The sequence below is a fragment of the Apaloderma vittatum genome, unplaced genomic scaffold, assembly GCF_000703405.1.
Source record: "Apaloderma vittatum isolate BGI_N311 unplaced genomic scaffold, ASM70340v1 scaffold6032, whole genome shotgun sequence".
Classification (NCBI taxonomy): domain Eukaryota; kingdom Metazoa; phylum Chordata; class Aves; order Trogoniformes; family Trogonidae; genus Apaloderma; species Apaloderma vittatum.
This window is the reverse complement of record NW_009701799.1, coordinates 59,290-82,635: the sequence shown is the minus strand read 5'-3', so window position 1 is coordinate 82,635 and position 23,346 is coordinate 59,290. Positions and strand designations below refer to the sequence as shown.

Below are 23,346 nucleotides of genomic sequence, written 5' to 3'. Positions count from 1 at the left end.
CTGAGTTGCAGCTTCCTCTTAGTGATAGAAAGCCTGTGTCTTCTATGCAAGCTTTCCTGAAGTGCCATGTGGGATTTCTGAGGTACCCTAGGGGATGTCCCTTCAGTGGCATGGACCTGCGGGCAGAGCAGGCCACGGGATAATCAACAGTATAAACTGGGTTATCAGGTTGGTGTTTCGACTCTGGTGTCGTTTCATGCCTGGCGGTGAACACCTTCAAGTCTTGCGGTCACCAAATGGCCCCAGTCTTCCTCCTGGTCTGGCCAAAGTGGTGTCTGAATTCAGAGAACATGCAGTGAAATGAAATTCTCTTTTGCAGATTAAATTGCAGACTTGAGGCTCTGGATCCAACTCGCACTATCAGTGTGTTATTGCTCCTTATGGTGTAGCTGGTGATCGTTCCTGAGAAGAGAGAAGATGATGAGTGATGCAAGTGACATGCTCGCTGCGGCTCTGGAGCAGATGGATGGCATTATAGCAGGTAAATACTTGGGGCAGCTTGTTCATTTAGCTGTTTCAGTCCTCCTTTCTCATACCTGGAGGGCAGAGTTTCAGGCTGAGAAGGGAATGTGCTGGCAATTGTGTTTGGTGTCTTCCATTACAGTTTAGAGATTACAAATAAATGGGATGGAGGGATTGCACAGACTCTCACACACAGACACAGCTAAATGGATTGTCGTTTTTCTCCTACCTTCTATCAAAATGCTGCTCAAAGTGGCTGAGTGATGCAGTTTGACTAGTGCACTCAGCACTGTGAAAGCCAAGGATGAGGCACATTTCAAACCAGGATGAGTGTGTTTAAAAGAACTAATGCAAGGCAGGAAGAGTAAGTTTGCCTAATACTGGCTACCCTGAACTTCTCTGAACCCTGAAGGGCTTGAATTTAAAGTTAAATATGAATTTAACTTTCCTTTCTTTTCTGAATTGGAATGCCTTGGGTCCAAACATTTGGCTTGCACCTGTCTTGGACATTTGAGTTTTTTATAAGTACCTGTAAATTCTAGGTGGATCAAGGAGAGGCTTTTAAGTTGAGTCTAGTGAGTTAGAAAATAATTTAAGTACACAACACAGAGAAGCAAAGCAGCAAGAAGTTAATAGTTTAATCCTATTCCAGCAGAGCTATGCAAACAGCTAGCCAAACTGAAAAAAATATTCTGCAAGGATAACTACACAGTTATAAAGTCTTTAATAGCTCCACTTAAAATATATTCCCTTAGAGAAAAAAATCATCCTACAGTGCGTGCTTTGTTTGAACAATGACCTTTCTCTGCAGTTTGCCTAAAGATAATTAAGGACACGTAGCAGGAACTCAAGTAAGGTGGCTTCACTTGGATCATAATAATCTCTAAAAGTACATATAAGCTATGACTTTAGTAATTTCCGTAAGTAGATACTGGTTTTTGGATCTGATCATGTATCTGTGTTTTCAAGAGCTTAAGTTGGTTACAGCAGGGTGAGGTTTGTATAAAAATAAAATGTGATGTTGGGATGTTTAAGTCACCACTTCATTTATCCATGTGTCTGAACAGACCTTTAAAGTAATGTAACAAAGGGATATCAAATCCTATGCTGTTTGGGAGATTTTTCTCTCTCTCATTTTTTCAAAGGGAATTAGCAGAATACTTACATTTTTGTGGTTTGCCAGATGAGGTGAATCAAAGTTCATGCAAAGTGCGTGTATGGCATATCGCTGTAGTTTTCAAAAGTTGACAGTACGAATGATGCACTGTCATGAGCACGTCTCATTGTGCCGAGGCATTACAGTATTAAGGTCACAAAGCAGCGTGCTGAAATTATAGTTGGAATTAGCTAGGTTGACTTAAATCAACCGTAATCCTGAATTCATAGTTTCCTTCCTTCCTTAACGTACAGTGATTTTTAATGTAGGTCAAGTCTGCGTACTGTGAGTTTATGCAAATAAGAGCTTTTTCTCTTTATTACCATGCACGTCAGTGCTCCGATGTCAAACTGCTGGGTTTAAAACTTATTCTCACGTAGAAGTGATTTGGCCATTGTATTTATCTTCATTTTCTTCTCTTGATTATTTTAAAAAATTTCCAGTGCCTTGGAGCAGTGTAACATAGTCATACATGAACAATGCAGTTTCCTCTGGACACCATCACTGTCTGACTTGGGTCACGCAGTCCCAACAGGGTGACTCAGAGGGTTAGCAGAGCCTATTTGCTGATGCTGTCTGCCTCTGATACATCCCAAGGAGCAGGAGCCCAGCCTGCACCTCGAACCCGTGGGTACAGTCGTGGCATACACGTCCTCTGTCACATCAGCCCATCTCCTTCTCACTGGAGACTTTATCCTTGTAGCAAGGACTTGCCCTTCTCCGAATTGCTGCGTAGTGCGAGTAGAATCGAGCACCAGCACTGAATTTGGTTCAGATAAACGCCCACTGGGAGCAAGTGCCATCCAGCATTTCTCAGCCTTGTGGCGTGCCTGACCCTGTGCCATTTTGCTCCCTCCAGGTTCGAAGGCACTGGAGTACTCCAATGGCATCTTCGACTGCCAGTCCCCCACCTCCCCCTTCATGGGGAGCCTGCGGGCGTTGCACCTGGTGGAGGACTTGCGGGGCTTGCTGGAGGTGATGGAAGCGGACGAGAGAGAGGGGCTGCGCTGCCAAGTCCCAGACTCGACAGCAGAGGCTCTGATCGAATGGCTCCAGAGTCAAATGGTACGGTCTTGTCTTTGATTTTCACCCATAACGGTGCTTGTTTTGTATGTTAGCTGGGCAGGCTTAGGCAGCGGGGCAGTGTTTTATGCATGGCATTTAAAAACGTTACGGTCAATTGCAAAGAACCAAAGGGAAGAGGTTTTGGTTTGGAGATGTTGCTGTGAGGCCTTGAAAAGGTGTTGCTCAAATACCTCATGTGGGTTGGCCTGTGCTTTCTTTAATGTGCCACCATGGCTCACTCTAGGGAGCAAAAAATTTTCAGTAACTGGGGTTTTATCTTGGAGGAAAGACATTTTTATAAGAATCAGATACTTAAACGGGGTGGAAGAAAGTTGTTTTCAGTATGAACTTCTCACTAAAAAGCATTTTTGGCAGCATATTTTCTACAAGGGCCAATGTTGTTTCTGATCTTCCTTACCAGGTTTAGGAGAGAGGTAAGTAGTATAAGCGCAGCATCCCTTTAATCTGAATACCAAACCAAATTTTTATTTTCTGTGTTTGTAAATCTGCCAGGTTTTGTCACCTTGCTTTAAAAATACACCAAAATAATACCTGATGAGGCTGTTCTTTCCCTAACACTTGGTTTTCACCAAAAATCAAATCTTATTTGAATGAAGACTACCTGAAGACTACCCTAGGAAATAAAATGTAGTGCTTATCAGAAAGTGAGTTACAACAGCTTCGTTTTCAAAAGACCCCATTGTTTTATGTCTTCAGATGCCTTGTGACTGGTAAATTCCTAGCAGGTCCAAAGATGAGTCTTTGGTCTCATGATCTGTGGCAGGGTTTGTGCTGTGACTCGTTTCTAGAGGTTTTTTTGCTTCAGGTTGTAAGTCAGCCTGTAGCTGTTAAAAACGACTGCAGCAAGTGTGTGCTTCTGTGTATTTTGCTGAATCTGTTTTAAAACAGTGTCTGGGTCCTGCTGCCTCCCACACTTGGTGTTGGCCATGGTAACACTGTGCTGCAGCAATGGGAGTGAAGGCTGGGTCGGACGCAGGACAGACCACCATGGTGGCTCTGTAGTGCACCCTGTGCCTTGCTGCTGTTGGAATGGGCAGCCAGCGTCTCCTGATCCCTTCTCAGGATGGGCATCACACCCCCTCAGAAAGGGTTCGGTCACCCTGAGGCCATGGCTGATCTTGTGAAAAATGTTTCTATCTCAATAAACGGATGTGTTTCAGTGCTTAGTGTGGTGGGTGCAGGGCTGTGTGTGCCAAACCCCGTGGCTGAGGACATCAGGCCAGGCGTGGAGCACAGGGTGACCCATCGTGCCATCTAGTGGCACCGTGGGAAGGGATGGGAACCTGGGCACAACTGGGCTGGTTTCTGTAGCTCTTGCAGAGAGGTTTGAGGACAGAGATGCTTCCCCTTCGCTTTCTTCTTTGCTTTGAACTTCTCACTTGAAAATGCCTGAAACTTAATGAAGCGCGTGGGAGCTTTCCCACTGCCTCCAGTGGGATTTGGATCTCGCCCCCGCTGTCAAAGCGTGGCAGCCAGCGCTGAGATCAGGAGGAGGAGACAGGAGCAGCATTCGAGTCAGATCTTTAAAACACACAGAGTTCATGCTAACATCAGCGTTTCCTTCCTGTTTAATGTACAGCAGTGAACATCGCTGTAACTAGTCTGTGCTCTGTGTGAAGCAGAATTCAAAGGACATAACAGGTTTCATGCAAGTATGGTCTTTATAAATAAAAAAACCCACGTTCGTATGCGAAACAAACACCTCTGGAAAATTAACTGCTCCACATGGCGTGCATAGACATCAGTAGTCCATGCTTAGTGAGTAGGCCCAGCACCACAGCTGGAGGCTGCAATGCCTCTTGAGATTAATGAGGTGAAGGCCAGTCGTTGCCACTTGTGGTATGTGATCTAGGGATGCCTGGCTGTTAGGATCTGCACCCATGTGATGTAGATCACTGCATGGCAATAACACGGTAGTGTGGGGGTTTTTTCCAGCCATGGGTTGAATCTGCGAGAGGAAGGGGCCTGTTGTGCCATTCAGCCTAGTGCCTCCTGAGCACTGGAAAAGATATACAAGGGTTGTGTGTACAAAAGGTTGCAGAAAATAGCTATTCCATCTAGGCTTCTCCTCGGTCTGCCTCAAATTACTCCCCTATGCTGTCTGGCGTCCTTAAAGCTCCTAGTAGGAAAGACTGAACGTTAAACTTTGTACTGTGCTACAAGCATGGGATTTTCAAGTGTTGCTGGTCCCTGTCTGAGCAGGAAGGTGTTACATGAAGCTGGGATGACTTGCAGGAAGGCTTTCTGCAGCTCTGCCCATCCTTACTGAGGAATGGAAAGATACCTCCTTGGTTTCAAACTGATTTAATGCTCCACACACAAAGAAGTTGCATCCACTGTTGGGCTATCCCGAGCCGCTAGAACTGGTGTGTGACATCCCATCTGAAGCTGTAAGCAAGTCTCTCGTGTCTCAGAGGAAAACAAAAATAGTGTTTGCTGCTGCCAAACAGTGTCTCACAAGAGAAAAATCTTCTCCTGGCCCCTACAGGGAAGCCGCTGATGGTTTCCCTAGTTGGGAAAATGGTCTGACAACAGTCTCCGAAGTTTCTCGCTTCTGTGAAATGGGGCAGAGTATTCAATTTTGCCATGACTGTATTGGCCAGCCCATGTCCCTGTACCGCTTCTTAGTGACCGCTTCCTTCCTGCTCTTCTCAGCATGTTAGGGAAGTCTGTGCGAGCACTCAAAAAGGGCCAACGAGTTAAAATGCCTCACGCTGATCTTTTTTTAACCGGTGGATGCCAAATGGCCACGTGACACCAGAGTGCACGTACAGTGCCCGCACATCTGGTGGAGCTCTTCCAAGAGAATCCATCAGTTGGTCCCCAGGGGGAGTTCAGAGAAGTTGCTCTTGCAGCTTTGTGCTGGGCAAATAAGCCAGTTTAACTATAACGTGTCATTTATAGTTGACTGTCTACAACTCAAAACTGATCTCTGCGTTGTTGAAACCCTGCTCGCATCTCCCTGTGTAAGTGGAGGGCAGGTGAATGTCATGGTTAAAATAACAAATGATGCCGTTTGTTCTAAGTCTGGAAAGGAGCTGAGGCCTTTTCTAAGCTCAGATATATTGGGACTGTGTGCTTTCACTGGGGCCAGACTTGAAATCCATAGCCAGATCGTAACTATTCCAAAGTTTTGGAGTTTTTTCAGATTTGTCCTGATCAACAGAAATGTTTCATGTATTCCGATGTGTGCTTTAATAAAACACATGCTGTACTCTGAGGAAATGGAACTTCTGGCTTGACTATAGACAACGTGTGAATAATCTCTATCATCGTCACCAGTAACAAGACCATTTTAAATGAAACTCTACCTTTTGCAAGACCAAGGCAGCCCCATTGTGTCTAGCTGGAAGCTGATAGATCCGTCTTTTGAAGAAAAATTCTCAGAAACCTTACTTCCAATCATGAATGTTGTTCAGTTTTTCTTCAGCTGAAACAAAAAAGAGACAGTTTTCTTTCTGGTTATTGTTTTTCTTGACAGTTTTTTTTTTTTTTAAAAAAAATACATCTTATGCAACAGTCTTCCCAGAAAGAAGAAACCAACTGTGTCTTGTTAGAAGTGAGGGTGAAGGGTAGAAGTTAGTGGACAGTCTCTTCCCACAACTCAGAGCCAGCTTCCCCAAGCTTCTGATCTGAACTTGTGTATGTAGGTCCTGTTGTGTGCCTTCTCCCCTTTAAAGTGTGTGCTCCTGGAAAGGAAGAAACAGGATATACTTTTTCTTTAAAATCCTCAGCAAGTGGTTTTAGTTTTGGAAGTGACTTTCTCAATTTGAATATGTGTTATAATATTGCTATTTGGGTTTTTTTTTCACTCCATAAGTGAATTTCTGAAGTTGATTGTAAGATCATTGAAGACAAACAAAACTTTAGGGCCTCCAAAGGTTTCTCAAAAACCATTTTCGGCTCATTTGAAGATGATAGTTAATCTGAGCTATGGTTCCCATAGGGGCTTGTGCAATCCAAAGCGTTGCTGCTGTGAGTAGCAGATCTGTCATCTCACAGACCACCTTCAGACTTTGACACGCCTTCAACAAGTTGGTTCTTCCAGAGAGTGTCTGGAAGTAATGAGAGTTAATACGAGAGGCTATTAGATTTCAGAGAGAAGTCTTCCTTACTGGATAAATGTAGCTTGTAATCTTACAGAGATATATTGCTCTGTTTGGATGACAGGGTGATTCCCAAGTTGGGGGAGTGGTTTGGTTAGCTGGAAATAATCTCATATTTCTTATTAATGGAAAAGTCTTGTCTTCAAACCAAAGTTTATTGCTTGCTTGTCTTGGTGTGGGTGTACAGTGCATTCATTTGGCTTCACTTCTGCTTATGTTGAGTTTAGCTTTCCAAAGTCCTTTGGTAACATGTGGCACATTGGCATTTACCACCAAACACCTGTTTGAGATCCCTCCTCAAGCTGCATTATGAAAGGAGCCTTGTGATACTGCTTAAGCCTGTCATCATAAACTGCCTCCTGGCAAAACCTTTTGTCTGTGAGAGATCTACCTCTCAAACTTCTTGAAACACAGGACTGCTTCTTGCTAAAGGGGATCATCCAGATTGGTGTGTTTTTAACACTGGAAGACAATACGGGTTCATTTATAGCATGTTGTGGTGTGGCATATTCATGCGTCATGGATGAGTTCATTGGCCCTAAGAATGACCTGTATGATCCTACACTGGAACGTAGGGAAGCCCCGATGGCAGAGACATTGAAAATCACCATTCTCAATCCAAAATGCATCAGTCTGGCTTGAAAAACAGAGCTTCGGCTCCACTTCTGCTGTGCTCTTTTGTTCTGGGTGATTTGGTATTCATGTTTTTGAGATTGGCGGTAATTGTAAATGTTTCTTTTTAATGATAAAAGCTATGGGTTTTGAGATAATCACAGGACTCCCAGACCTCTAGGAGTCTCTAAGGATTTTGTTTGTTGCCATTACTGGGTAAACTGAAATTTAAACGTGAGGACAGAGCTGGTTGTTCCTGTTACATTTTATGTCATTCTTAAGTATGATGTAAACTTGAGACAAGCCACTCATGAGACTTGGGACAGTTGAATCAACTTTTTCCTTCCTCTTTTTCTTGGCACGTACAAGCAAATTACATGTGCTCTTCCAGCTGTTACAATTAACAGCCCATCCAGAAAAAGAAAATTCCTTCCTGTTTACTTTGTAGTTGCATAAAGGGGTAGGAATCGCTTTTTTTTCTCGTATGCTTTTGGGTTGGATGTTTCCTGAAGGGCCAGGAGAGTGCAAAGGAGGGGGTTGTGCTGTCAAACAAGGAGAGAAGGTGGAGATGGCCAGCTCCCACCTGCGTGGGGTTGCCAGTACTCCAGGTTAGGTTTACACGACTCTACACCCTCCCTACTCTACACCCCCTCCGCCGCCTTGCTGCCTGGCTTTTGAGTGTTAGGATCTCAGCAGTTCTTCCCGGGCTTTGATGTGTTAATTCCCTAGAGGAGCTGCTCGCTCCGCCTGAGGAGCGCTGCTGCTTCACGGCTCCGCTTGCTTCCCACATCTCTCGCTCCGCTCCGCTGCCACGTTCACCCCCATCCTTGGCTGGGCGAGGAAACCTGCCGTCACTTAACCTCCCCGTCTCGGTTCAGAAGAGCCCAGACAGCGGGCGCCTGCGGTGCTGGGGCTGCAGCTCTCGGCCTCGGCTGCCTGCCACAGTCTCTCACGTCCTTAAATGCATGAAGATAGTCATGACCAGCATGGAGTATAGCTGGGACATTCACGGACACTGCGTCTGGCTAAATAAGGTAAGGCTATCTGTGTTTGTTCTGGCTCTTGCATTTCTCCGAGTGACAAAGCCATAGCTGGGCAACGCTGGTAGGGAATAAACATTTTGTCGTTCTCTTGCATGAGATACCAGCTGAGCTGCTGTTGAAGAAACAGAATGTTTTGAAATGGTTGCATCTTCCCTATTCAACAGCTGTATTACTGATATTTAGAAAATGTTTCAGGTAAACACAGAGTGAAGTGAAGGTCTGTCTGGTGGTTTTCTTTCGTAATTCACTTTTGTTGTAGTGAAACCTTTAAAATATAACGTGGTGGGGCTTGAGTGGGTTTGTGGGCTTTTTTCCCTCTTGCTTCTTCTGTAAGGAGGGGCTAATCTGTAAACTTTTGGAAAAGCTTAGCAGCAGGTCTGCCTGCCTGCTGCCAGAACATGTACAGCAGGCTGCAAATATTCAGAGCGATGAGTAGGGAGGCGTGAAATGCAGTTTGGGAGGGCAGTGGTGGGCTCTCCGCACAAACTGATTAAGCACTAGTATGGATTGTGTTCAGACAGACTGGACCAGTATGAATAGTGCTGGGCTGACAGTTGTACTAGGCAGTCCTAGAGGTTGTTTCCAATCTTAATTATTCTATGATTCTATGAATTTAAGAAAGAATTGATACTTACAGAGGATAAAGCTGTCACAGCTCTGTATCGCAGGAGAAACAGTGGTAAACACTTTGCTTGGAAAACCTTGAGGCTCTGCCCATGGCACACCCAGTGATGCTGAGGTGGCTGAGGCTGGAGGAAGCCCCTTGCAAGGCACTCTCTAAAACCGAGTGAACAAGCAGAACAGTGGTGGCTGTGCTTAACTAAGTGTAGGTAATGTGTATTATAATGACCTGAACAACGTAAGCATGTCGATAAGCTCTAATTAAACTCCATATGGTCAGGAAAGAGATGTCAGGCACAGCTCACCCAACTGTTGACTGGACTGTGGTGGTCGAAACAGTCTGTGCAATCTGCTGTACAAGAAAATAATGCTGTGGAGTGGCAGCTCCTTCTATGCAAATCAAATGGCATCTACAGCAGGCATAGTGTGATTTATGCTGCTTATTTTGTCTCACAAGCAGAAGAGAAAATGAAGGGAAATGAGGGTGTCAGCTGCGGTGGGCTAGCAATGAGTTTTATTTTGGAAAGGAGAATTCAGAAACTGAGAGGAAATGGATTTTTTAAATTATTTTTTATTATTATTAGCGAGTTTTAAACAGCAGCTACTAAAAACTTTCCTGTGGTTTGGAATGCTAACTTGCTTCCAGGGAAAAGGGATTAAAGACTGAGGGCAGGCAGGCTGTGAAAGTTTGGTGATGCCTCTACTTATTACAGGAATAATTCCCTCCAGAGCAGTGTGGCTTTTTACACTTACATGATTGCAGACAAAGCTTGCACGTGTTTAACAGATTAGCCATGGATTTATCTTGCAGAGTTTTTAAGTGCACTGACTCTGATCTTATAAGGCATTTTAAGTAAATGCCTTAACCTCAAACTTCTGCAAAGCCACAGTGGCATCATGACAACTGTTCTTTTGTTTGTTGGATTAAGATCAGTATTGGTAAATCTACATTCTCTTTCCATACCGTGTTTTGCAATTAATCCCTAAATTGAGAACATATGCAAAGTCGAACCGCTTAATTGAGGATATATTTTAAGTTGCTGATGAAAAAGAACCTTCTTTGGAAAATTGCAAAGCTTGTCTTACACAGCTAGTAAACTGTGTTAATCCTGTATTGACTTCAATGAAGCAAATTTGTTCCAGAACCACCAAGTGCTCCAAATATGCTTGCAATTGCTGTTGAATCAAATATTTACTTTATTTGCTTTTGTTTTGTTTTGATTTTCATCTTTTTTTTCTCCAAAGCAGAGCCATTGCCTTGCAGGGTGAGTAGTTGCCAGGCTCAGTCCCAGGGGAGACTGCGGGTGCCCAGGTGGAGAGAAACTCCTCCTGAAGGACACACCAAGTGTTGCTTTCCCAGGTTTCGCATCCTGGCATCTTTCAGGCCTCCCTGCAGACTGGTGCTCCCTGTTGGGATTCCTTCCACCCCATCTCCTGATGCACTATTTTCCCATACCCAGTGTTTAGATATCTTCCCTCTCCATTTTTTCTTCACTCCTGCCATCATTGACGTGTTCTTCTTTTCCCATGTTTCATCTCCTCTCTTCCATCTTCATCTCTGGCAGAACATCCTGCCAAGTATCAACTTTTTACCTTTGGAGACAGTGCAGAGGAGAGATGCAGGAAGGCATCGTGTGGATGTTGTCTGCAGATCCCTGATTTCTGCACCACCATCAGGGGTGTTGGGGCTGCTGCTCTGTGCAGTAGCTGCTATGACCTTTCTGTGTCATCCTTTCTCCAGCTCTCATCTATTTCCCCACTGAAACAAAAGTCGGTGACTTTCTTGCCTTTTTGTTCCTAAAAAATGGAGAGTTAGTACCAGGTATTATGCAGAAGTTACAACACTTCCAACAAAAAGCAAACTGCTCTTGGGTTGTACAGGAAGTTTTCTGGATTTGGTGTATTACAGGAGGTCTGTTTTTATGAAGATATTATAAAATATTTCTGGCAATAGCCAACAAAGGCTATTTGGTTTTGTGGAAGAACAACCTTTTCTTCAGTCCTATTTTCAAGCCAAGTATGAGGTGCTGTGCAAAACAGGATTTTTTTGAGAAATGTGAATGGAATTTGACAACAAAGGTGTCTTGACAAGATGCTGTGCATGATGACTAACACTCTACTTGAACACCTCATTGGTTTTCACAGCATCATAAAGACGTTTTCATTGTAGTACAAAACTAATACTTACCTCCCCGTAATTTCTTCACACCATCTTTGGTTTTTAGTTAATTTGTGTCTGACTGCGCTGACTACACGTATCAGGAGGTTCAGTGGTTAAGGGTGCTCATGTGGTGGTTGGGAGACTGGGAGCTGAGGTTGTGCATTGACAAGGACTTTCTTTCATGTTAGTCTCAGCAGGATTGAGGGTCATCTTTGCACTCTCGGCAACCTGCTTGCAACAAGGAATGAGTATCACTTCCCTGCATCACGCACACGCTGCCTTGACAAATGTGTTGTGTATTACAAAATATGAACGCTGTTATTATAGGGGCTGAGTAGGTGCCTGAGATGTACTGGAGGACTTTAAATGAGAAGATAGCTACAGAATAGCAAAAATATGCAAAAACCTTGGGCTTATATTTCACATGAGTCAAGTGACAAAATTTAAAGCAGCTAACAAATTTATTTGGGAAGCTCTTTGAGTTATTTCACCTAAATTAAAGTGTTAAACAGGGAAGATCTCACTGATCTTGAATGGAAATCCTATGGCATGAGGTAAATTCTGGTAGACATCAGGGGCAAAACGGAGCAAACTCAGAAGTTTAGAGTACTTCTACCTTGGTGCTTAGTGTCCAGATGGTCAGAATGCCTAGTAATTTACTGCTAAGTAATTGACATACAAGGTATCATTATGACATGAGGTACAGGTAGAAATTACTAGAGAGCACACTTTTCTACTCGTAGGTTTAGTGATTTCAGGGGAGATATTATGGGCACCTTGTGAAAGTTACACACGTGTGCTTGGGAGACATATTTGGTACCGCACATTGTTTTAAAAGTTGCCAGGAAATAGCCTGATTTCTGGAGAGTACTAAGGTGAGGTCAGATACTTTGTACCCTCCTCCTGTTTGCTTTGTGCCTAATCTGTAAATGGTGCTGGTGGGAATTTTATTCTTTCAGTCTCAAATGAAGCAGTTTCTCCCACCACCCGAGGTCAGATGTGTAACTTAGAAGAGAATTTACAGCCAGCAGGTTTCCTGAGGCATCCCCTGCAATCAGAGGAGATGAGCTGCTTGAAAGGGAGATTCAAAGCAGGAGCCCGAGGCTTGCAGCTCCGAAGTGGTGGTGGCCTCTCAAGGCAGGGTTGTGCTGCAGCCTCGCCAGGGCACCAGGATCACCCAGCTTCTTTTCATCACATATTCAGAAGGAAATCAAAGCCCCTCAATGTCGGTGGGAGTCTCTGCTGAGTGTGCTGGATTTCTGAGCAGCTTCTCAGACTCCTCTGAGCGATTTATGCAATGATGGGAACAGATATTTCTTTTCCGAGCTGAGATCTGATTGTGGCGTCCATCAGAAAGTGCTTTGAGACGGCTTTGAATATGGATAGAGTAAAATCCTTCCTGCTGCTCAAGCATTGGAGTTATTATGAAGAAAGTTGCTGATTCCTCTGAACTCCCTGATAGCATTAACATGTATTCTTGTTTCTCTTTAGCCTCAGGCAGCTTTACAAAGAGATGCATTTAGAGTGCAGACATTCACCCATACCCAGTAAAATGTGCCTGATGTAAAAGGATGCCTCTTACTGTGTGTTTTAGAAAAAATTGTTTGACTTGCAAGAAACATAATGCACATTTTCTAGATTGGGCGTTGGGGTTTTTTTCACTTGCTGAATGTCTCAGGATATTTGTCTCTTTGCATGTATGGCTTAGCACACTACATCACTGAGCACAAATTTTGTTAACAAAATGCTGAATATGCAGTAAGTGAACCTTGCAGACTTGGATCACCAAAAGATTCCTCCTTTCTCATCTTTAAGCCCCTGAAAAAATTTGTCCTGAGCAGTGGTCATGTATCCTTTGTTGACAGTTTATTTGATTTGTAACTCTCTGGGTGCTGAAGAATACTTTAAATCTGTTCTTGTGCGGTGCAGACTAGAAATATTCCTTTTGTGTTGATAACGTTGAATGACAGTTATGGTACCATAGCTGACTACAGAGTATTTGCTGTCTTTTTCAGACTAATGGGCATATATCTGGGAATGGAGATGTGTATCAAGAAAGGCTGGCTCGTCTGGAAAATGATAAGGAATCTCTTGTTCTTCAAGTGAGTAGTCATCTGAATTATTTTTTTTTCTGCTCTTGCTTGCATAAGATAGTATATGATAAAACCCTGGAGGATTTATTTGCAGTTGTGTCATCTTGGACAGTGTTAAGAAGTCTTGTTGATACCTGAGACTCAACCCACGTTAAGAATAGGTGTGAATTTAGACTGCAGGAAAAATCTAAAGGCCTTGCTTTTTGTGTATCTGATATCTTTTTGGGACTACCTGGTACCTCTTGTTCTGCTCAGGTGTCCTGCCGTCCCCTGATGTGGACCTGGCCTAGGGACTGTGACAACACCGAGCACTGCTCTAGGCAGCTTGCCCTCTTTCCCGGCAGTATTGTAGATTTCCTCGACAGAGCTTGTTTAAAACAAAAACTGCATTCAGAAAAGGCAAAATGGGAATCAGTCTGCAGTATCTAAGGTGTTATCTTGGTCTCAGTACATGTGGTTTAACCTCCTTTGCTTTTATTGTTCTGAAAAGGAGAAGGTATGCTGTGGTACACTGTGTGCAATCACTTGGAAAGGACAATAAATTATATACAGTGAGGTTTAGCTATTAGGTTGTTAAGGTAGGAGCTAGTGGGTTTTAGTTAATGTATTGTCAAGGCAAAGGCATAATTGTTGGCTGTAAAATGCAGCAGCCACCCCTTGTGAAAACTTCCAGGACAAGACAGGAGGAGAGGTGCAAAATTGCAATGTGTCTGCCAGAACTTTGGTTGAAATTCTGGTTAAGTGTGAGCGGGGAGAGCTTTCCCTCCTTTTGCCACATTCCTTTTGTTGCCTCCCTTTATCCACTGCAGAGCTCTGCTTCTCCTTCTCCTCCCTCTATGGTCCCGTTTTATCTTTGGCCCATCCAGCACTGTTACGTACGATTCTTCAGGTAACACATATGATGTGGGTGCAAGGTACTAAAACCCGCATCCCTTTTCTCCGCTCTGCAGGTAAGTGTGCTTACAGACCAGGTGGAGGCCCAAGGAGAAAAGATTCGGGATCTGGAGTTCTGTCTAGAGGAGCACAGGGAGAAGCTGAATGCCACAGAAGAGATGCTGCAGCAGGTATTTCTCAGCCCCGTGTCTCTTGCTGTCTGTCTTCATTCTGTCTTAATGAACTGCATTTTGCGTTGGTGAGAGCAGTGTACTTCAAGGCGTTGCACTCCTTGATGTCTCTTAACTAAGTGATAATTTTCTACTATATTTGCTTTAAAGTCTTTGTGCTTAGTAATGTCAGTGCTGTTTTACACTGTAGGGATCCAGTTCTGCTCTTCTTTGAGCCTTTCCTCACTGAACTTCAAAGAGACTCAGAATAAAGCCTCTGGCAGGGCAGGTGGATTCCCCTCAAAGCTCCTTGCTGTCCAGAGCCACTTTGATGACAGACAGGCGTTTTTCTCATCCTGGCAGTTGACCTGTGATAGTGCTCCCATCATCTCAGAAGCATCCTAGGTGCCTGGAGTCAGTCAGATGGGTAATAGCTGTGTGCCAGGGCTTCAGATAGTGCAAGGAAGAGGGTGATGCTGTCCCCAGGGGAAAGGCCTTTAGCTGTGGAAGTAAATTACTGTTTTCTCCCCCATGGATGAATAATTCTCTTCTTTTCCTCTTTATCTTGAATCAGGAGCTTTTAAGCAGAACATCCCTTGAAACTCAGAAGCTGGATCTTATGGCAGAGATATCCACTCTGAAGTTAAAGCTTACATCAGTAGAGAAGGATAGATTGGACTATGAGGACAGATTCAGAGACACAGAGGTGAGTAAAACCCAACAGAATAAATTGTGAAAGCTGTGTGTGACTTCAAATTATCTGAAAATATCCTGGAACTATTTTTTTTATTATTATTTTTGCCAGGCAAAGCTCATATTTAACATTGAAACATGTATTTCTTATAGTGTCCTCTTTGATAAACTCCAGTTTTACAAAGAGAGATTTGCAAAACCAGTTTTTGATTCTCACCATCAGATCTCAGGAGGGGTGGCATTTAGGATGGATGTAAATAAAATCATGAATCTTGTCCCAGCCTGAAACTGCTGTCTTCTTAGGCATGTCTGAGGCAAATGAATGCTTAAGCCCATTGCAAGTACAAAAACCATACATGAGCGAAAGCACAGTGTACTAAAAGACATAACATTTGGGTTTTGGTTTAAGGGAACAAGGTGACTCACTGTGAGGGCATTTTGAAGGTTACAGAAGCCCAGGACCGAGAAGCCATCAGTTACTCACCTCAGCCTGGCATCAAGCCCAGCAGTGCACAGTGCCAGGTGGGGCTACCTTCCCTGGCAGACATCTTTTCAGGCATTTGCCCTCTGTGTGCCACAGATCTGTTGTGACTGAACCTTGCTTGTGTTTGAAAGCCTCAGAGCAGGTGGGCAAACCCTGTTCTTCCAGGAAACTCCAAGAATCAGGCTGAGCTTAGCTGCCAAGGTGACATACCTCATATCAGAAAGTATCTTGTAGTCTATGTCTGGGCAGCAGAACAAAATTTCCAATTCAGGGTTCATAAACAAGTTGAAATGCAAGGTGTTCTTATTGTGGATGTTCCAGATGTCATTCACTTCTAGAAGGAAAAAGGCCATACTGTCATCACAGCAGACAAAATTTGCCCTTTCTGCTTCAGTCAGTGATTTACCAACTCCTTTCCAGTATCCTACATAGTTTCCAGTAAAGTGTCGTTCCTCACTTGCTTTGCAAGCATAAGAGCAGAAGCTAGGCTTGCTTTTAAATTACTTTCTTTGGACATGTCCTAAGTAACGTACAGACCCCCAAAAATCCACTTATCTGCATGGTAGTTATGTAGACCTTTCTCTCTGAAATACCTTGAAATACACTTAATGTCTTTGATAAAAATAATATAATGTTTAAAAGTTAATTACTATAATTAGGAGCTATGTAGATCTATACTCTGGATATTTATACCAGAACTAATAGACTATTACTAAAATGTTCCTCCCTTTGAAAACCAGAATAATGTAGTTTAGTGTGATAGAAATTATGTTGTTTCTTCTTTGTTTCAATGCTTTATACCTGTAGAAAGGCTTAGGCTTAGACGTTGAAAGGGATACTATGTCTCAATTTTCATTTTGTTCAGTGGAAAAATTAACAACTAATTAGCTCTAAGGATCTCAGCCATGCAAAAATCTCTAGTATGTATTTTGGAGGCAGTAATTATTCAGAAATACTCAATATTTTATTCAGTGTTGGTCTAATTATATTCCTGTTTAAAGTAGTAGATGATATAGAGTGAGTATTTAAATGAATATTTTAAATATTCTACCATAAAACACATGACATTTACGTGCCACGTTCAAAATTGAGAAAAAAGTTTGTATCCAAACTGGGAAAGAAAACCTATGAATATTGCTTCTGTTTTTATTTAGGGAAAAGAAAATGAAAAGAAAAGAATTCACAACATTGACATCTTAAAACAACTTTTGTGGAGCTACTGTCTCCTACAGAATTACCATTCAGATTAAATCCTTCATATTATCCCGCTTTTATTTATGTCTGTCATTGCAACTTCCCATTCCAGCTTGGTAGGTTTCTCATATTCCCTGTTCTTTCTCTAAACAGATGCTTCACTAGATATGTAAGCTTTTCTTCTGTGATGCTCTAGGACTTTTACTTTCTAGGTGTTCACAAATGCACAGCTTTTCCAAAGCTAATTGTATACTTAGTAGAGATTTATAATTGTCCTGTTCTTTAAATCATTCCAGTCTTTCCACTTTTTCAGCAGACACCAGTGTTATTTTCCTTAAAGAGCGTGGGTGGTCTGAGTTGGACTGAGTTTATGTAAGAAAATATCGTACAAGTGAGTTTATTTAGGGAGGAGTCCATAACCAGACATGGTCTTTGAAGCAGCAGCCAGAGGGTAAAGTGGCTCACTCATGGGGAATTCTTCAAGATTTAAACACCACCAGTCTCCTTTGTACAGATGAATATCTGAGTGAAGCAAAACGATGAATGTAGCTTGTGTTTCCAGTGCCAGTGAGGAAGTGTCTGACCCCTGAAAAGTTATCATTGGTTTTTTGTGCCTTGCTGGGCCAGCTATGAAGAGCACAAGTAACATGAGAGAAGAAGAGGGCTTTGGGAAACAGGACTCTGTGTGTCCCACCTCACCAGCGCTGTTCATGGATCCATGCAAGGAATGGCTGTTGGGTGTTTGTGTGGTGGGACCTGACTCTGGATCAGAAGAGGACCATTTCATGACTCTCCTCTTGCGCAGGTTTTTGAGACAGGAACAGAGGTATTTTAACCCAGTTATCGGTGCCTGAAGAGGAGGTGTTAAGCGCAAGCAAAGCAGGTGCCATACACTGGCCGCTGTGTGGGTGATTGTTTCATTGCATGGATCCATGAACTCAGGGAACTCGGTGGATTTTTGGTCTGGTCTCAGATCCTGATGTGATGGAATGGAATCTTGATGTGATAGAGTGATAGAATGGTTTGAGTTGGAAGGAACTTTAAGGATCATCTAGTTCCAACCCCCCTGCCATGGGCCGGGGCCCCCTGCCATGGGCAGGGGCACCTTCCACTAGATCAAGGTGCTCAAAGCCCCATCCAGCCTGGCCTTGAACACATCCAGGGATGAGGCATCCATAGCTTATCTGGGCAACCTGCCCACACAGAAATGAATTTATTCCTAATATCTAATCTAAGTCTACTCTCTTCCAATTTGAAACCAATAACCCTTGTCCTATCCCTACATTCCTGGATAAAGAGTCCCTCCGCATCTTTCCTGTAGGCCTCCTTTAAGTACTGGAAGGCCGCTTATAAGGTCTTCGTGGAGCCTTTTCTCTTCCAGGCTGAACAACCCCAGCTCTGTCAGCCTGTCCTTGTGTAGGAGGTGCTTCAACCCCCGATCATCTTTGTGGCCCTCCTCTGGACTTGCTCCAACAGGTGCATGTCCTTTTTTTGTGTTGGGGGTCCCAAAGCTACACACAGTACTCCAGGCAGGGTCTCACCAGAGCAGAACGGCAGAATCAGCTCCCGTGACCTGCTGGCCATGCTTCTTTTGATGCAGCCAAGAATGTGATTGACTTTCTGGGTTGCCAGTGCACATTGCTGGTTTATATTCACTTTTTTCATCTACCAGCACCCCCAAGTCCTTCTCTACAGGCTGCTCTCAATCCGCTTACTGTTAAGCCTGTATTTGTGCTTGGATGTTCCCCAACTCAAATCTTGCACTTTGCCTTGCTGAACTTCATGAGGTTGGCCTGGGCCCACCTCTTGAGCCTGTCCAGGTCCCACTAGATGGCATCCCTTCCCTCGAGCGTGTTGACCACACCACACAGCTCAGTGTCATTGGGAAACTTGTTGAGGGTGCAACTCAAAGCCACTACCTATGTCGCTGACAACAGTGTTAAACAGCACGAGCCCCAGTACTGACCCCTGAGGAACACCACTCGTCACTGGTCTCCACTCAGACACTGAACTATTGACCACAACTTTTTGAGAGCAGCAATCCAGCCAATTCCTTATCCACTGAGTGGTCCATCAATCAAAGCCATGTCTCTCCAACTTAGAGACAAAAGTGTCATGCAGGACAGTGTCAAATGCTTTGCACAAGTCCAGGTAGGTGATGTCAGTTGCCTTTCCCTTATCCACCAACACTGTAACCCCATCATAGAAGGTCACCAAATTTGTCAGGAGGGATTTGTCCATAGTGAAACTGTGCAACGCTCTGAGTACTACAGGACACATCCCATGCATCACGTTGGTCCCAAAAGCTCTTCAGGTCATTAGCAGTTACAGTAGTTGTCACCTTCAGGTTTCAAACAATGCTGTGATCTCCTTGCTGAGGCTGCTGCAGGATGGGACAAGGCACAGTCCTTTTTGAGAAAGGTTTGTAGTCAAAATCAATTGAACAGAGAAGAGTGGAAGAAGAGGGTAAATGTTTCAGGGCAGCAAGCAGAAAAGCAAAATACACTGGGAGGATTAAGATTTCTTGGGGAACCTCATTGCCCTTGGCAATCTCTACCTGTGGCAGCTTGCCCAAAGTTAAATGGTAATTCAGTAGCAGGAAAGACACCTCTGGCTGGGCCTTTTCTTTTTCCTCTGCTCATTTATGCAAGTCTTGAGCATCTCTTGTGCTAGTGAAGGTCCATATATGGAACCTGCTGAATCTTTAATATCCTCCTCTGCCTCAAAAAGATGAGAATGAATGTCACTTACAGTTACTCAGCTGTAGATAACTTAAAACATGGGTTAGTGTTGTACTTGGAGGAGAGTAATTGAAAATATCTTTAGGGCAAAGCACACTGTCAGAACTTGTCTTTAGTTCTTTTTTTAACCCTTGAGAAATTGCACAGTCTTTTTGGTGACCAGTTACCAGTGGTAAAGGTTCTAATTACCCACAAGGCCCATAAGAGATTAAGCAGAAGAATTTACTTTCGACTCCAAGATCTTACAGTCTTGGAATCTGCTTGCAAGATTACTCTCTTTTTGGTGGCATTGTGAGTGCATCTTGACACTGCTGTTAATCAATATTGGATTGTGCTTACTTTTCTTCATAAAAGAAGATTTTTGGTGTGTTATTTGTTTTGCCTCACAAGTGGATAACTGCTTTCCTTCTCCTCCTTCAGTATTTCAGAAGTCACATGGTTCAAGTGATAAATGTATAGGCAACAACCTCAGCAGTTACTGCTGCACAGCAGATTTTGATACTGGATCATGCCAAAGCGAAAAATGATGACTGCAAGAGAGAAGAGCCCCAAACAAATCAATTGTCATACTGCCAAAGCTGACCATCAGCCCTGGGAACATACATTTGTTAGAGATCTTGAACACTTGGTGTTGATAAGAAACAGCTTGATTGATGCAGTCATGCAGACTGATGTCTATGTACATTTATACTTAGAAGAGTGATGTTCTTTGTAAAGGTCACACATTGAAGAGTTGTTGAGGAATTACAGGAGTACCCCAATCAGAGTGTCATACCTAATAGCATCAAAATGTTCTGTATTTTCATTTTTCTTGTAGTTTTTGTAATTGAGCTTGGATATTGTTAAAGAAATGCAAGGGCTGCTCTGTTGTCATCTGATTCATTAAGCAGAAAATAATAACTAGAGAATTGCGTGCTCAGAAAATGTGGCATGGGGCTGGAAGGCAAGGTGCTACTAGGGACACATGAGTACCCTCTAAATGTCAGCTGCTGGCTTGTTAATTTATAAATCTCTATTAATTATACAATTAGCTCTGAAAAATTGTGCTTACAGTTGTTAGCTTGATGTACAGCGTTGCTTGACGTTGATATGATTTTCCTGCTGTGCAGAAAGACAAGCAAACCCAATTACCATACTAGCTTCGTGGTAGTTTAAAAGCCGTCATGCTGCAGTTCGAGTCCTCTTATGTTTTCTAGGGTATGCAAAGAGCTTATCTTGTCTTCTGATGAGTTTCCTGGTGATACAGCATTACAGTAGCTGCTGAGAAACTGCTTTTATTTTCTTTTATTTATTTTCTTTTTTTTTCACACAAATGTAACACTGATCTGCTGTCCATGCATAAACAAAAGGTCAGTGAGATATAGATGAGGCAGAAACTTGCTGGACATCTTTGAGATGTGCAAAAGCCACAGCTTTCCCCTGCTGAGCAGGAAGACTATTGTCCCAGTAAGCTGTGGTTTGTTACCTCCTATATGGAGAGAAGCTCTGTCCTGGTTGTCTCTCAGACTTTCTGTGGGTCTACAAGTGGCCACTTAAGGTCCCATTTCCCTGTCTAGAGAATGGAGAAATTTGGAGGAAGAGTGCTTGGCACGTTGGTGGAGCAGTCAAACTCGAGATTCACTTAACCACTGCAGGAAGGGAGTTGTAGAGCTGGCAGCACTAAGGGCTGGCCTCCAAACCTGGTAGGCTCTCCAGGATGGCCAGGAGGTTGAGCCATTCTCTTGAAGAGCTCAGATGTGAGTTGACAGTGGCTGCAAGTTTCTTCCAAACCAGGATGAATTTGCAAAGCTCAGGTGTAGGGGTGCCGCTGATGCTTAAACACGTATGCCTTTGTGCTTGTAGAAACCAGTGATGGCTCTTCTATTTGTGCCTCAGTTAGAGGGGCTCATCTGAGTGGCAGAAACATGGATTTACTTGGTAATCACTTCACATTTTGAAAATGCAGGTGACAGCTGGTGAGGCTGAGGTGGGAAGGACTGGGGAGGGAAAGGTGTGGATGCTGCATATCGAAGAACGGCTGCTGTGATTTTCCATTACCCACTTCTAATGGTGGCCATGTAGCAACTGAGAAGCTAGAAGGGCAGGAGGCCTTTCTTGGCCCTCAGCCCAGGGAATGGAACTTCAATTTATGTCTGCCTTTGTCCTATGCCCTCTTGCATTAAGTGCAGTAATGCAGAAACTGAGAAATACGGTCCCTGAATATCTAGGAAGTTCTGAATTTCCTGACTTGACTGTGAATTTGGGTGGTTTACTTTTGTATAGAAAGTGACTTTTATTGCTGCTATGTTTTTACAGTCCTACCCATGGGCAGCTGTTCTGATTACTGAAATTCTTTGTTGTTTCTGGTCTTGTTTTTCTTCTCACTCAGGATTTGATCCAGGAAATAAATGAACTGCGCTTGAGAGTGGGAGAAATGGACAATGAAAGACTCCAGTATGAGAAAAAACTGAAAACCACCAAAGTAAGTTGAGGCTGAGGGGAAGAAGCAGAGAAGGGTGTAAGTCAGGCTTGAGAAGTTTGTTCTCTTTTCCCCAATCTTTGCCTGCATCCTGCAAAATCTCGAGCACGCTCGGTCCCGGGGGTTCATGATGCTCACTTAACAACAGGGGTTATTTCCCAATTCCATGTTATGATTTTCGGATCTGGGCATTGTTTTTTATGAAGGGTAACTTACCATGCAGCTGGCTGTTAACAGTAAATTTATTACCTGTATAGACCTTTACTTCACATGTGTGTCAAGAAACACCAGTTGTGGAACATAAGGCATGTGCTATAGGTGAGACCAAAGCCAAGCATTAATTTTCTCCAAAATGTGATAAAAATCAACCACTTCTGAAGAGAAAGTGTTCACCTAAGTAATTCTAGCAGTAATTCTGTTTCTGTGTCTAACTTCTCTTTGCCATTTAGCCTTGTCTCTTTTCTATCTTTAGTTTTCTCTCACTCCTCTGTCTCTGTTACCAGTCTTTAATGGCCAAACTTTCTAGTATGAAAATCAAAGTGGGTCAGATGCAGTATGAAAAGCAGCGGATGGAGCAAAAAAGCCAGATGCTAAAGGTGTAGTAGTTTCTGGGTAATATTGGGCCTGTTTTGAATCCTTCATGTTCCACCGTTTTACGGTCTGTCTTGCATCGTGCTGTCATGCTCTGTTCTTCATTAATTGCTATGTGTTGATATGCAATGTGCCCTTTCCCGTTAAATGTGGAAAGCTCTTTATGTCAATATTCCTTGTAAACAGCTTTTATATGGGATGGGAGAGGATTTTAGTGTTGTGAACTTTGCATAGGTTACACCTAACGGAATTAGACTTGGGTTAAAATCATTTCCCTCCCAAGGAAAGATTGCCTGCTCTGTAGCTCGTGTACACATTATTCAAGCAAACTTCTTCTCATCTTTTTAGTGAAAATTTATTCAGGAAAACTAGCTAGAAAATAGTGATTCTTTTGTACTGCCCCCTCTCCCACGTGTGAAGTTACATATCGTGTTTCTAATTCAGGGGAAGAAATACACAACAACCACGTGCAGCTCTAGTTGCCCATGGATATTACGACAGCTTCTCAAGCAACCAAGTGATGGTCTTATTTTGGAGAAGCATAGGTCCTACATGGGCAGAAATACCATTAAGTACCAAGTTAAAGCACTGGAGGATTGTATTGTCCGAGTACTGTTCTGGAAGAAGCTTTGATTTCTTGACAATTTTAAAATTGATCTATTTTTTAATGATGCTATAGAGCAAACAGGAAAAGATTTCAGGAAATTTTGTTATCTGGGCCATAGATCAGGTTGCAGGTGTCGCTATGTATTTGCAAGAGATCTTTTGAGGGAAGCTCAGGAGTATACCTAAGCCACAGTAT

The 23,346-nt window shown here is 43.2% G+C and overlaps 1 protein-coding gene across 5 annotated transcripts in view; it reads left to right on the top strand.

Annotated features, from left to right (window-relative positions):
• The first annotated feature begins 396 nt into the window (after positions 1 to 396).
• PPFIBP1 (PTPRF interacting protein, binding protein 1 (liprin beta 1)) overlaps positions 397 to 23,346 on the top strand; it is a 53,315-nt gene continuing 30,365 nt past the window's right edge. For 3 of the 5 annotated variants that reach the window (XM_009879286.1, XM_009879284.1, XM_009879285.1), the window contains exons 1-6: positions 397 to 481; positions 2,478 to 2,683; positions 13,263 to 13,349; positions 14,291 to 14,404; positions 14,958 to 15,089; positions 21,864 to 21,956. In XM_009879286.1, the coding sequence (XP_009877588.1) occupies positions 418 to 481; positions 2,478 to 2,683; positions 13,263 to 13,349; positions 14,291 to 14,404; positions 14,958 to 15,089; positions 21,864 to 21,956 (696 nt within the window). In that variant the 5' untranslated portion in view covers positions 397 to 417. Of the gene's footprint in view, positions 482 to 2,477; positions 2,684 to 8,116; positions 8,457 to 13,262; positions 13,350 to 14,290; positions 14,405 to 14,957; positions 15,090 to 21,863; positions 21,957 to 22,456; positions 22,550 to 23,346 lie in introns of those variants that run through there. The other 2 variants (XM_009879283.1, XM_009879287.1) reach the window with 2 other exon arrangements.